Below are 14,063 nucleotides of genomic sequence, written 5' to 3' on the forward strand. Positions count from 1 at the left end.
ATGTATAGAGCGATTGCTTTGCTTAGTTTTTTTTGGCCGTTTATTTTTTCCCCCACACAAGCGAAATCGGAACTCGGAACTTGAAAGGAGCATGGAGCATATGGAGCATGATGGATGGATGGATGGGTGGATTTATACAACCCACCGAATGACGAGGATCAGGCTCACAACTCAGGGGAAAGAGAGGGAAGATAAGAAAGGAAGAACAGGACTTGATTCAGCGCTATTTTGGTACGTTATATGCTCAAACTGGGAGTTGTCCATTGCTGGGAACTTGAGACTCCGGACATTATTTCATCCATCATGACACGGTATGGATACAAGTATGACGAGCGTGGTGGCGTTAACGGTGTGTACATACTACTTCAATGGACATTTAGCTTGACATACCCAGTTGGTATCCGAAGGGTCGAGCTAGGAGAGATGGAAAGGAAATAGGTGGACATTGAATCATCGTACATACATAGTCTGTTCTCTCGCTGGGGAGTCAATCACATATGTTTCGTTCATTCTGTATATTTGCACATTCCCCGTGCACGCGCCAGAGAGGGTCAATGCAACGACTTGAACTCGGGTTTGATGTGCGTGTCACTCATCTCGGTGCTCTTGTTGGTCATCATTGCGATGCCGCGCTTGTGCTGCTGCAACTGTCTAATGCCCTCTTCCACGGAATCCTCAACCACGTAGCGCGTAACATGCACGGCTTTTCGCTGGCCAATGCGGATGGTGCGGCCGATTGCCTGGGCTTCGACGCTGGGGTTCCATTGCGGCTCGACAAGGAAGACACGGCTTGCGGCAATGATGTTCAGGCCGAAGGCGCCCACGCCCGTGGTCATGATCAGCACGGGGATGCACGGGTCGGTCTCAAAGCGCGTGAGCATGTTCTGACGGTGCTTGAATGAGTGCTCGCCATCAACCCGCTGGAACGGAATCCCCCACCATTGCAGGTGATGGCCGATCAGGTCCAGCGTCGTTGTCCAGCACGAGAAGACGATGCTCTTGTCACCCGCAGCTGCGGCACTTCTGAGGTCCTTGGTCAGAGCAATCATCTTGGAAGAGTGGCCTGTGGAGCGGAGGTTGCCTTGGTGCAGCTGGGACTGGGAGATCTCTCCCACCGCGGGTCGTTGATAACCAAGAGGTCGAAGCGTCGCCTCGCACACTGGACAATCGTCACCTGTGCCTTCTTTGCACTCAGAGCACAGTACATGTGCACAGACATTGGACAGGCTGGAAGCCCGGTTCGAGAGGACAGCGTACACTGTTTGTTCGCACGCTGAACACTTGACCTCGCCGTCGTTGCCTGCAGAGCTTAGAGCATCTTCTCGAGCATCCCGAATGTTCCTGCTTTTAACCCAATGGAACTGATGTTGGAAAGTGCCATGATTGCAGAGAAGGCGTAGTTGCAGTTGCATTTGAAACAAGCTGAATCTGGTTCGGCTCTCGGGCAGCCCGACGAGCTGCTGCAATGCCCGTTTCATGTCCTCTCTTGTCTTCTTATACTGTGCTCGCTCTTCAGGGGATAACTGAATTCTGCTGATCGTCTCTATAGGCATAGCCAGCTTCAGATGATCCTTTGGACGTCTGATGCCAACCGAGTCGAAGAGTTGGACAAGATTCCGTTGGCCCTGCTGGCGCTGAATCCCCCCTTCGTGCCATGGGACCGTGATGAATTTGCGGAAGACTCCCGGTCTATCGAATGGGAATATCTTGATGAAGGCGAAGAGGGAGCCAATATCATCTAGAGTGTTTTGTATAGGCGTGCCCGTCACACACCAACGAAACTTTGCGTTAAGTCCAGCGACTCCCTTGTGTAGAAAAGTAGTATTTCTCCGAATAAAGTGTGCCTCGTCCAAAACAATGCGATACCAAATCACCTCTGTGGCAGGATTCGTTCTGCGATTGTCCGCGACGATTGTATGGTAAGTTGTCAAGACAATGTCATAGTCGGCCACGACTCGAGGATCGCTGGTTCTCGCACTGCCGTGATATTTCAGGACTCTCAATGGCAAATTGACGCGTTTCCGAATCTCATCTTCCCAAGTAGCCAGCAACAACGGAGATGGCACAACGACCAATGTCGCTCTCGAAAGGATTTTGGTCGGGATGATCTCTTCTGCGGTGTGGACGTCCGGGTCGTTGGACCATTTTCTTGCCTCCTCCAGCGTCCGAACTATTAGTGCTAGAATCGAATAGGTCTTGCCCATGCCCATTTCATCGGCTAAAATACCGCCACCAGCTTCCACCGGCTCTGTCCGAGATTCTATGCCTGTAATTTTGTGCCGATACCTGTGCTCTGACCCATCCCACGTAGCTTCCCATAGCTGAAATTCTTCTGGAATGGGGCCTGTCTCTCGTTGAATCATAAAGTCTAGAGCCTTTTCCTGGTGCTGTAGAAGTGGGGTGAGAAGGTGAGCATCACCAGCTAAGCCTTGGAGGTGCTGATTACGCGTCAGCATCGAGTACATCTGTTCGACCGAATCATGAAAGTCCGAGGCTCTAGGGGTATGTTCCAACTGGTAGGGAATATTCAGCTCACTTTGCTGGTGAGTGCCGAACTTCAAGACGTGCGGATTGTCATATGTCGAGCCCGGGCTCAGCCAGTCAGGTCGTTGTAGCCATATATTTTTCGCAGAAAAGTCACTACCAATAGAGCTTTGTAACTCTTCAGTCCCATATACGTTGATGTTGATAGTTGTAAGCGCGTCTCTCGCTCTTGTGGCGGCCCCAATGTCTCTGAATGAGTCAGTCCTGTCGCGCAAATTTGAGGCACAGCACGAAGACAGCGATGCCAAAATAGCTGGAGGATAGGAAATGGAGGTAGTCAAGAAAGAAAGCCGTTGCCACTCAGTTACAAGACTACGAATGCATTTCAGATGCGCTTATGTGGGGGACTTACTCGAGTATCGTCCTTCGGTGGGCCAGGGCCTCAAGATGGATCTTTCGGGCTTTTACGTGGCCCGCCAATGCCTCAGTCAAGTGGAGGTTGAGTCTTGCAATTCGCATACTACCTGGGATGCAGATGAAAAGCTCATCATCGATGCACACGATTTCCAGGATAAAATGCGTCCGAGCCTGAGTCGCGTTCTCCCTTAGACATTGCGATACTTCAGACATGTTCCCTTGAAGCTGAGCATTTGCGCGGTAAATCTGCATGCAGGAATATCAGCCACAGGCGTCGAGAGGGAGTCTTCCTCGGGCTTTAGAGAGGTGATGTGTGGAGCGCAGGCAATCACTGACCATGCCATAGCATCGATTGAAACCATCTTGTAGGGGACCGACGGCGTCTCCTCGGTCTATGCGCAACTGATCCGAATCGTCAAAGGGAGCAATCCCCAGATCCTTTGCGACCCAAGATTCGATATCGTCCTGCACATCGTGGATAGCCGGAAAGATGTTATTTGTGTTGCCTCCTTCGACATTGTCAACGTTGTAATCGGGGTGGCCGGTATTGCCAATAAGCTCGTTCCAGACATGGTTCCAGTGACCAGCACCAACAACATCAAGAGGTAATTCGGAGCCCCCGTCGAGGCCTTGTGGGTGCTGGGAGAAATGCGGCGGAAATGAGAAGGGCACGAAGGGGTCGAGGGAATCTCCGGTACGTTTGAATGATGTCATAATGTAGGAGCCGCAGTGGGTGTCTTGGATGGAACTTTTTGCGGACTATCGCAGTAACAGTGGTTGGTATTAGTATCATTGTCTCTTGAGTGATGATACACCTGATTCAAGACCTCCATACGACGAAAAAGCTAGTCATATCAGCCCAAAGAGAAAGCCTCGAGGATGCCACGCTGCTGCCCAAGTCAGCCTCACAGAAGGCATCCGCACTCCGCCTGCAAGCCACTGCGCCCGCGCCTGCGCCCGCGCCTGCACATGCCTCGCTCTCAACCCTTGACCTGATCGTGCCACCTGTCCAATATGCTCTAAAATTATGGAAACTCCCTCCGAGAACGTGAGAACGTTCTGATGCTGCCCCGACTGTGATCGACGCAGCGATCTTCCGAAACTTTAAGCGTCCTGAAGACATACTGCATCTGATTGCGACGGATTCGGGGTGTTGACGAGAAAAACGAGCCATCAAAGTTCGGTTGACTTGGTCAATGACTTGGTTTTCTATGTGCCGCTGATGTGCAATGGCTGCAACAACACAAGGCTCCTCAACTGCTCCTCATGCTTTCCAAGTCGAGCTGACAAAGTTCAAAAGTCGTTTGACCGGGAAGCAGTTGCAAAGCTTCCGGTGCACATCTCTGAAGGACGTCGAGGATGCGGTCAATGAGATTCAGAGACGTCAAGACACACAGCGAGGACTACGTAACTTGACTCGAATTCGGCGCTTCATAGAGGCGATGCAGCAGTTTGGCAAGATCATCGAAGTCTTCGTCAATACTAATGATGTCCTTGCCTTTGTTTGGGGACCCTTGAAGTTCCTCCTCCTCGTCTCGAGCACCTCGGCGGATTGCCTCGACAAGATTTTGGACGCCTACGAGCAAATCGGTGAATTATTACCCCTGCTCCAGCAGTACGAGTCGCTTTTTCAACAGCATCCAGAGATGCAAAAGGTTCTTGCCATGATGTACAAGGACATTCTTGAATTTCATCTGCCCGCAATTCGTGTCCTCGACCGGTCAGGTGAGCAACAGTGCGCAATCATCGTTTCTCTCTTCCTGACTTCCCTTGAGGTTGGAAACATCTTTTTCGATCTGCATGGGGTGACTTCAATACAAAGTTTGAAGGAATTCTCCGGAATCTCAATCGGCATGGACAATTGATTGAATCACAATTCAACCTGCTCCAGGCTCGTCAACACGAAGCACACCAAACAGAGGTACTCAGGGCAATCCTGGATGTCGAGCAGGAGGTGCGCCTCGCACGAGAATTACTCGAAAAGGAAGAAAAAATCCGTAAACAGGAGCAGTTGTCTGCAGTACGAGTCTGGATAGGGGGAAATACCACTTGCGACTCGCATGAGTCAGCTATAAGAGCCCGCGAAGGGTATGCTCAGACGGGATTGTGGATCACACAGAAGGAAAAGGTTTCCAGCTGGCTCGCAGACGACCTTCCCCGGTCCTCAATACTATGGATGCACGGCATTCCAGGCGCAGGTAAAGAAAGTACCGCTCCGGATAATATTCGACTGAATTGGTTTAGGGAAAACAATATTGGCGTCGATCATCATTCAAGCTTGCCTTGAAGCTTGCGTGAGACAAAATCAACACAGAGCAGCATACTTTTACTGTAGACGTGATGACGTTACAACAACCACTTGTGCCGGGATTTTGAAGGGTCTTCTCGCCCAACAATTGTATTGGTATAGGGGTGATGATGTCGAATCTGATGTCATACCTGATCTCGTACCCTTTTTTGATGTGGAAAGGCGGAAAAGCTGCGAACCTGTCCTGTCTTCTGATCAGATCACAAAGAAGTTGTTTAGAACCGTCTCTGGAGAGGGCCAGCGCCAATACATAGTCGTTGATGGTTTGGACGAATGCCGACCAGAGGAACGGAGGTCGCTACTCCCGTTTCTTACTTCTTTGGTCAAAGGAGTTGACGATCGGGAGCCATCAAAGCTGCGTGTTCTCATAATCAGTCAAGAAGAGCCCGATATCAGGGGATTATTATCCTCCGCGGAGGAGTTTACTATCACACGCGATGACAACAGCCAGGACATTCGTGCCTTTGTGCAAGCATGGACAGTCAAGATTCAGGAGAAGTTTGGACTTGGCGACCAAGCATCGTCTCTGTTGGCTCAGCACACATGCGGTAATGCAGCTGGTATGCGTACTCTGTTTCCGAAGGCGCGGACTTGCTAATTTTCTAAAGGTCAGTTCTTGTTCGCCAAACTGGTTATGGAAAACCTCCATCAGCAACTCGACCTTCGCGGTCTTCAGCGTGAACTTGAAACCGAGCGTTTCCCAAAGGAGTTGGCAGAAGCGTGAGTATGGCTGGTTCCACTTCTGTGGCCGATACCCCTGGAATGCTCGTCTTTGGTTGCACCCATCTATACACTGTGTGAGTGTTTTGTGACTGCGCTGACGTTGGAACTCTTGGTAGGTATGATCGAATTATTGAACGCATTAAGAAACGGCATGGAGGGGTTGAACAATCATGGCGCAAAATACAAGAATTTTTAGGGTGGATGATTTGTGCCACTCGACCACTCAAGTGGCACGAAATTCAGGGTGCAATGTCAATATGTCCTAACGAACAGCGAGTAGACCCTTGGACATGTCAGTTGCGGGTAACCGCCCACGAATTGTGCGCACCTTTGGTGACGGTGAGCGGAGGCCGTGTAGTTCTCGTGCATGGCACGGCCGAGAGGTACGTACTATAGTACTACTTTGCTTTTGGGGATGAACTAATCCTCGTCAAGATATATTACGCAGTCAGGTCACATCGATCTTCTGGCCATGGAATGCAGGCTGGCGAGCTTATGCTTGGGATACCTCGCTCACCCTTTGTTTGACGGAGCCGTTCTGGAGGAAGACGTACTCGACGGATCGTATGCCTTTGCGGACTATGCAGTTGCGAGATGGATGAACCATTTTGATACGATACTCGCTCGATTGGCGGCAGTGAGTGACATCCAATTCGATACACACCAGACTGAGGTGCAAGAGCTCTGGGAAGCAGCGGAGAGCATGCTACGGGCCATAGGGGAGCGTAAAGACGACCTTAAAATCAACCTTCCGCAGGCCAGAGCGTCGCAGTTGCAAGACAGCCTGGGGCCTGCTATCTGTCGCCGACTCACAAACTTTGAGGGCGCCGCAGATGGATTTCAGTCTCTTTGGACTCACACGGTACTGTATCGGAGCAAGGACGCTGATAAGCGTAGCGAAATCAGCCTGGAAGGGCTTCGAAACGCGATGGGCGGCATCCGCAGGTCACTGGAGGAGCTCTTTACGAACAGAGACTTGAGTGCTGAAACTCTCGAGAGGTTAAAATCACATTACGGCTCCAAGTGTTTCCGATGCCCGAAGGTCACCTGCTTCTACTTTCACGAAGGGTTTACTGACGCAAAAACACGAGACAGACATGTTCGCAGACACGAGCGGCCATTTCAGTGTGTTGTGGTAGACTGCGACGTGTCGGACGTTGGATTTGGATCTAAGAAGGACCTTGAGAACCACATGCAGAGCTTCCATCCAAACACCGAGATCAAAGCTCAGCTCTTCAAGGAAATACAGACACCGAGACCCGGCCATGCGAGGTTTGGCTGCGAAAGGTGCGGGAAGAGCTTTGTCCGTGCGTCGATATTAGAAGACCATGAACGAGCGCACAGAGACCAAAGGGACTACATGTGCGCGCGTTGTGGCAAGAGGTTTGTGAGGAAAAACGATTGCAGGAGACATGAGAAGATGCACGAGAACCGACCATGAGATGAGGGAGAGGAGCACCTGTTCGTTCAGGGATGGGGTTACTCTTCATTTTGATGCATTAGGTTAGATTCACGATTCGCTTGAATACAAGCAGATGGTAATGATGCTCACCAACCAGTTTGTCCGTACCTCGTACCCTCTGGAGCCTTGATCAATAACACCGAGTGTTTACCGAGAACACTGCGCGAGACAACCGTTCCAAGTGCTACTGCCGCAGTGGCAATGCACTTTTAGCGTCCCTACTGGAGTGTTGCCTGAGCCTGGGACTGGGGAACACCTAGCACGGGGGTTCCAACTTGTTATAACACGTGGCCCTCGCTGTGAGGGTGGTCTTTCTAACCCATTTCATGCTATTGGGTTTTGGGCATCCATGAGTGCCTGAGTGCCTATTAGTTGACGAGGCGTCTTTGATGTACAGCAGTACTGCACCATAGGGGAAAGAGCGAGAACTAGGTTCCCATCATAACTATACCATATGCTTTGATATACTTGACATTGTACTTTGTGTTTCCTTTTAGCCCTTGACTCCTAGTCATGACATAGTGTGTACCGAGTAGATATCAGATCACTCTACTAGGGAGATTGTGCAGATATGTAGGAAACGGGTAATCAGGCTAAAGAAGCAGGGAAGGAAACAAAGCACGAGAACGAAGACACAAGGGATCTTAATGGTGGCTGGCTATTGGCCATGCAGAATAAAATTGACATAGAAAGTCTCAATATCTAAAATTTCCAACGAAGGTGCAACGTAACAATCGAATGCGCGTGTATTAGTTAATCTGTTCTACGCGAACATGAATGGTGTCGTGCTCCAGGGGTGAGAAAATGAATATGCATAAATGGTATCGTGATCCAGATGTGAGAATATGAATATGCATAAATGGTATCGTGATCCAGGTGTGAGAATATGAATATGCATAAATGGTATCGTGATTCAGGGGTGAGAAAATGAATATGCATAAATGGCAAGAGGTTGTTAAATACCTGTGCACACGGAAGTACCTCTGCTCTTGAGCCCTTTGCCTCGTTGTTGGGATCGGAGCGAAGGCGGTCAGGAAACAAGGAAACGAGGCCACACTGGCCCACGGAGTTGTGCAGACTCTCAACTGCCTTAATGACGTCTGGATCGTGTTGATCTATCTCTGGCTAAATAAGAAGAGAGAGGGGGGAGAGGTGCGCTACATGGTATAGAAGAAGGTAGGCAGGCCATCCTAATAGGGAAGGTCGCGCTAGGTACGTCATGTGACCATGATATGAGGAGGAAAGTAGGTCTTCAGCAGGTAGCTCGGGCCTTACCAGGTTATATACCTTTGATCCTCTCACTGCAAATTTAGCGTCCTGGAGCTCCTGCAAGCGAGTACGAGGTGCAGGACAGAGACGGTGGAGGCCTATCACGTCCGCATAAACGATGACAAAGCCAAGACGCTAAAGCGTGGTGGCGGCTCGGCGGTTTGAAAATATGTGGGGCGGCGCGTGCCGCTGTATCTGGCCCCCACAGCCACACCGAACCACCTGCGCACTGCGCTAAGCTTGATTGATCACATCATTCAACATCTTCGATTGGGCACCGAGTTAATCAGATCTTTCCGTAGATCCTGCACTCTGACCTTCCTTGCTCTGTCCGGTGTCCAATGGACATCTCTCAACAAGAGAATGCCAATGGTTGCCTCGACCAATTCTGCGACTCGCAATTCTGCCAATTGCTGGCCGGGCTGCAATTCAAGCAGAACTCCGACGCATTCGACGTCCTCGGTCAAGCTCTGCGCCAGCGATTCCCCCATGTGGTGTCATTCTATGAGCTGGAGATAGGATTGTTCCAAACAATTGCAGCCAGAGAGCATTGCCCGTCGTGCAGATTCAGTCTCGCCATCCTCGAAAGCTGCCCTCGGGACAGAGGGCCTCCGGACACGATATACTTTGCATCGTTTCCCAGAGGGCACTTCCGGTTCAACCTTGCCTATCACAAGCCTAATGGCCGAACCCACTACCTGATGAGCAAGTTCGGGGAACAGATCACATTCCTCACGAACCATCGTATCCATGTTCCCGAGGCGGGAAGACTCGTGGACCTCAAAGGTGTTGATTACCAACGCATGAAATCCTGGCTTGCACTCTGCGAGCAGTTTCACGATGTCTGCCCGTACACAGCAACTGGGAAGAGCCCGCATCGCCAGAATCTTCTCCCTCATCTCCGCGTTGTCGACGTCCAGGAAATGTGTCTAACGGACATTCCATGGGCGGAGAAGTATGTCGCCTTAAGCTATGTGTGGGGAGGGGCAAGTCCTCCTCGCCTTCTGAAAGATGAGCTGGACATGTGGACGGTTCCCAATTCTATGCAAACTCGGGCATATACGTTTCCCCAGACCATCCGCGACTCCATGGAGGTGGTCAAGAGGCTCGGCTTGCGGTATTTCTGGTTCGACTCACTGTGTCTGTTGCAGGATGACCTCGATGACCTTCGGAAAAACATCAGCAACATGGACATGATCTATGAGAGGGCATATGTGACTATTGTGGCTGCTAACAGTCCCAGTGCGGATGGGGGGTTGCCGGGTGTTGGAAGGCCACGCACCCCGAACCAGATGGTACATTACATAAAGCCCGATATCAGTCTGATCAGCGTGGCGCCCCTGGACGCCCACCTGAAATCAGCGGTGTGGTCGACGCGCGGTTGGACGTATGAGTAGTCTTTTGATTTCCCCCCAGTACAAGCAACCTCCTGTCTAGGCCTTCTGCTAACAATCGTCGACGCAGGCTCCAAGAACAGCATCTCTCGCGCCGAACAATGAATTTTGTCAATGGCCAAGTCTATTTCCGCTGTCGGGAGCGCATCTGGTCCGAAGAGCTGTGTCGCGACGCGGCGCCTCAGACCCGGAATCCCCTTGAATGGGGTACCAACTACATCGCCCTGGCACGACAAGGCATGGATGAGATGGAGTATCTCTTGGAACCATACGACTTCCTCTTCAGCGCCCTGGAGGAGTTCCAAAAGCGCAACATTACCCTGGATGGTGACGCACTCAATGCCATGTCTGGGTTCCTCCAGCGTGTAGCCGACGCCGGTAAGACGGGCATGATCGAAGGCCTTCCCGTCAAGCTCCTCCCCGTAGCCATGATTTTTCGGAATCGTGCAGACAATCCAGCGCTGTCTTCGGACGTGCGGCGTAGGTCGGAGTTTCCGAGCTGGTCGTGGGCAGGCTGGCGGGCACCATCGTTTTGGGACTTTTGGAAAGAGATAGAGATCACGGAAGGCGAGGATGATATCCTCGACTGGCTCTCCAGAGCCAACTGGATCACCTGGTCCGTGTCTAGGCCGGGTAGTGAGCCTGAGGTGGTTCATGATCCGTCCACAATTAGACACCAGTTTGACATGAACGACGAAGGGAATGCGAATGCAGAAGGCAAACTCAAAACCATGGAAGCACATGAAGAGATTCATCAAAGAAATCGCGCATTCGATCATGTCCCGTGGGCTACACGAGACCCCTTGGGAATACCGTCGAATATACCATACACCCTCTTGACTTTTCAGACGGTCGTTATCCGCATGGCCATTGCTGCTCCTGCGCCAGATTCAGGTTCTTACTGCGAGCTTTCCATCCTGGACAGCACCGGGTCGATATGTGGAGAAGTCATTCCGGACTTCCTCCCCAAGTTTGAAGGTACAAGGAGCCGTGCTGTCACCGATGCTGGAGCTGACACTACATCTGACGCAGACATAGACGAAGAGCTACATGCCGGGGAAAGAACACCTTCACCCTTTCCGAAGGATTCCCTGTTTGAATTCCTCGTCCTCGCCGAACGCCACCACAAACCAAACCTCAACGCCGCCGCTCCTGGAGACGATGACTACGACGACGCCTTTGTGAATCTGGTGGAGAATGTCTCCTACTGGGTCATCATGGTCGAGTACCTGCCGGAGAAGGCGGTCTATGAGCGACGAGGCATCGGCCATGTGCTGAAGGCTTCGGTGCTGGACGGGAAGACGTTTGCGCCCGGACCTGAGTGGAGGGAGATTGTGCTGGGTTGAATGAACGTGATGGAAAGAGTCTAGGTTGGTTGGCCTGGAGACAAAGTTGGGAATGAGATTGAGTTTTTGTGGAATGGAGGCCATTGTTCTGTGCTGTGCTGTGTGGTGGAAGGACGGCATGACAGATGGATAAGATATATCTACTCCTTGAGCTGCAAAGGACTGAGTAGTGACTGCGGGTGCACACATTGCAAGTCAGGAGCACCTCGTGTTTGACTTGAATGATCTTGACGATGTTGATGAGGTCAACGAAGGACATGAGCATGATCAAGCATGATGAATGATGAATGATGAATGATACAGTGCTGCTATCCTCATTGCCTCGTCTCATGCATTCTTCATTCGTGTATGTTCCTAGTCAACGAGAGGGATCCGACGACGAGGTTTTATGATTAAGTACAAAGTAACTAAGTAATTGGTCCTGTTTTCCCCTTTTTCGAGTTTTGGGGCAAGCAAGAAAGGAAAGGAAAGTCCTATACCACGACCACGACCACGACCATGACGACCATTGCCATTGCCATCGCCATCATATCCGTTGCCCATCACCACCAACGCCGTTCCATACCTTGCCATATCACGCCCATACCAGGCTGAGCCAAGCCATATATATGTATTTATACAGCAGATGGGTGATAGGAATAACAAAGCCGTTTGTCCCTCCCATGTTTTTATTCTTTGTTCCGACCAAGTCCATGTTTTCAATCGCAATATCCAATCCTAATCCCAAGACCAGTCCCCCCAACTCCATGGCCAAATCCAACCGAACCCAACTAGAAAAGACTAACCGAACCTAACAAAAAAGAACCAAGAAACCCGCCCCCCCCCCCCCCCCCCCCACCAAAAAAGATAAAGAGGATGATGGCGTGGGGGGAGGAAAGATTAGCTAGCCAGTAAACCTACTCCGCGCCCGCAGCCTCGCGCCGTAAAAGTACAGGCCGTACATGCCAAAGATGCCCACGACAGACAGGCCCGCGACGAGGGAGACGCCCCGATCGATGCCGAGGCGTGAGTACATCTGGCGCGAGAACTGGACGAAGGCGGCAGCTAGCAGCGAGCGGGCGCAGTCGTTTGCGGCGAACAGGCTGGCGACGTGGCGCGGGTAGGACAGCGGGACGTAGCAGATCAGGGCCTGGAAGATGAAGAAGGTCGAGAAGGCGAAGATGGCGATGCCCAGCGTCGGCACGATCCAGTGGATGTTCGCGCGGGCGGTCCACGCGAAGAGTAACAGGCCGATGGGGGGGCCCCAGACGCCAAACAGGCCCGGCAGGAGCCACTGCTCTTGTGCGACGGGGGCGCCCTTCTCGCGGTGGTGGATCCGCGCACGCGGGATGAAGTGGTACGTGATATACACGTAATACAAGGCGAGGCCGCAGATGCAGCCGACGGTCAGGGAGGTGAAGACCAGGCCCATCCCGCCTAGCGACATGCCGTACGTGCCAAGGTAGACGAGTGGAAAAGCCTCGAAGAACGAGTAGTAGGTCGCGTAGACGATGGAGCCGTAGACACAGGCGTACAGGATGGCCGGGTCCTTGGCCGTGATTTCCAGCGGCTTGTTGAGTGCCTCGTGCAGCATCTTGCCAAAAGCGAGGGGCGTGAGCTCGCACGGCGCTCTGTAGCTGTTGTTGCCCGTGGCTTTGCGGAGGCGTTGGGCCCGCCGGAGCAGGATGGTTTGAGGGGATGTCTCGGGCAGGAAGGGGAGGAAGACCAGCACCACGCCGCCCATCATCACCACCTCGTACAGCGGCCAGCGCCAGTTCTCTGTCACGGCGTAGCCCGCCAGCAAAGGCCCGAACGCCGGCCCGCAGTACATGCTCGCCACCCACCAGATGTAGCCGTACGGCGCGCTGTACATGTCGTAGACGTCGTCGATCGAGGCCGCCCCGCTGGCGAGGCACGGACTGCCGAACCAGCCCTGGAGGAAACGCAGGATGATCAACCCCGGGAAATTGTCCACAAAGGCGAGACCGATGGAGACCAGGAAGAAGGCTATGAACGAGTACAGGTACGGCGGGTTTCGGCCGATACTGGCGACTTCACTGAGCGGGGAGAAGAACATGGGGCCAGTGCCGTCTATTTTGGAGGATATCAGTATTCAAATCACTCCAAAGAGGGAGTGGGTCAATAACGTACAGCCAACGACATACATCGACAGACCGAGACTGGCGACAACCACCGAGACATTGTATCGCTCAACAATGTAGCCCGCGGTGGGGGTGATGATCGAGGCGGTGCAGTAGACGACAAAGGTGTAGACGTTGATCAGGGTGACAGTCCACGTCTTCTTCGCGGCCGACCAATTCCGCGGGTTGTCCGTGTCGTCGTCGGCAAAGGACACCACGATCGGCTCCGTCAGAGCTTTCTGGGACATGGCGCTCGAGACTTCGTCCGGGGGGGTGGCCAGTCTGAGTGAGGAGGCGCGCGGAAGGCTCTTTTCGAGGTCCTTTTCCACGTCCTTTTCGCTGGCGTCATCGTGGTCGTGATCCTCTTCGTCCAAAGGAGGGAGGACCTCCTGAGAGACAAATGGCAGGCTGGGTAATTCAAAGCCAGTGACTTCCTCGGGATAGTACAGCCACGACTTGAACCCGATCAGACGCAGGAACTGGCCCGCCGGGGTGTCTCTGAGGGACGACATGTCGAGTGATGGCTGTCGAGCGAGAGAA

At 52.3% G+C, this 14,063-nt stretch overlaps 4 protein-coding genes across 4 annotated transcripts; 2 read left to right on the forward strand and 2 right to left on the reverse strand.

Annotated features, from left to right (window-relative positions):
- Positions 1–551: 551 nt before the first annotated feature.
- On the reverse strand, positions 552–3,615 carry Z517_07791 (uncharacterized protein; the record flags this gene model as incomplete). The annotated part of the gene is made up of 3 exons (XM_013426312.1): positions 552–2,733; positions 2,897–3,147; positions 3,238–3,615. The coding sequence occupies 3 exons, from the start codon at positions 3,613–3,615 to the stop codon at positions 552–554; spliced, it is 2,811 nt and encodes a 936-aa protein (XP_013281766.1).
- Positions 3,616–4,130: 515 nt separating this feature from the next.
- On the forward strand, positions 4,131–7,373 carry Z517_07792 (uncharacterized protein; the record flags this gene model as incomplete). The annotated part of the gene is made up of 6 exons (XM_013426313.1): positions 4,131–4,626; positions 4,677–5,099; positions 5,146–5,775; positions 5,818–5,929; positions 6,049–6,315; positions 6,368–7,373. The coding sequence occupies 6 exons, from the start codon at positions 4,131–4,133 to the stop codon at positions 7,371–7,373; spliced, it is 2,934 nt and encodes a 977-aa protein (XP_013281767.1).
- A 1,631-nt stretch (positions 7,374–9,004) lies between these two features.
- Positions 9,005–11,403, forward strand: Z517_07793 (uncharacterized protein; the record flags this gene model as incomplete). The annotated part of the gene is made up of 2 exons (XM_013426314.1): positions 9,005–10,056; positions 10,128–11,403. The coding sequence occupies 2 exons, from the start codon at positions 9,005–9,007 to the stop codon at positions 11,401–11,403; spliced, it is 2,328 nt and encodes a 775-aa protein (XP_013281768.1).
- An 883-nt stretch (positions 11,404–12,286) lies between these two features.
- On the reverse strand, positions 12,287–14,035 carry Z517_07794 (uncharacterized protein; the record flags this gene model as incomplete). Its single annotated transcript, XM_013426315.1, has 2 exons — positions 12,287–13,473; positions 13,534–14,035. The coding sequence occupies 2 exons, from the start codon at positions 14,033–14,035 to the stop codon at positions 12,287–12,289; spliced, it is 1,689 nt and encodes a 562-aa protein (XP_013281769.1).
- Between the last annotated feature and the right edge of the window lie 28 nt (positions 14,036–14,063).

The sequence above is a fragment of the Fonsecaea pedrosoi genome, assembly GCF_000835455.1.
Source record: "Fonsecaea pedrosoi CBS 271.37 unplaced genomic scaffold supercont1.5, whole genome shotgun sequence".
In the NCBI taxonomy this organism is placed as follows: Eukaryota; Fungi; Ascomycota; class Eurotiomycetes; order Chaetothyriales; family Herpotrichiellaceae; genus Fonsecaea; species Fonsecaea pedrosoi.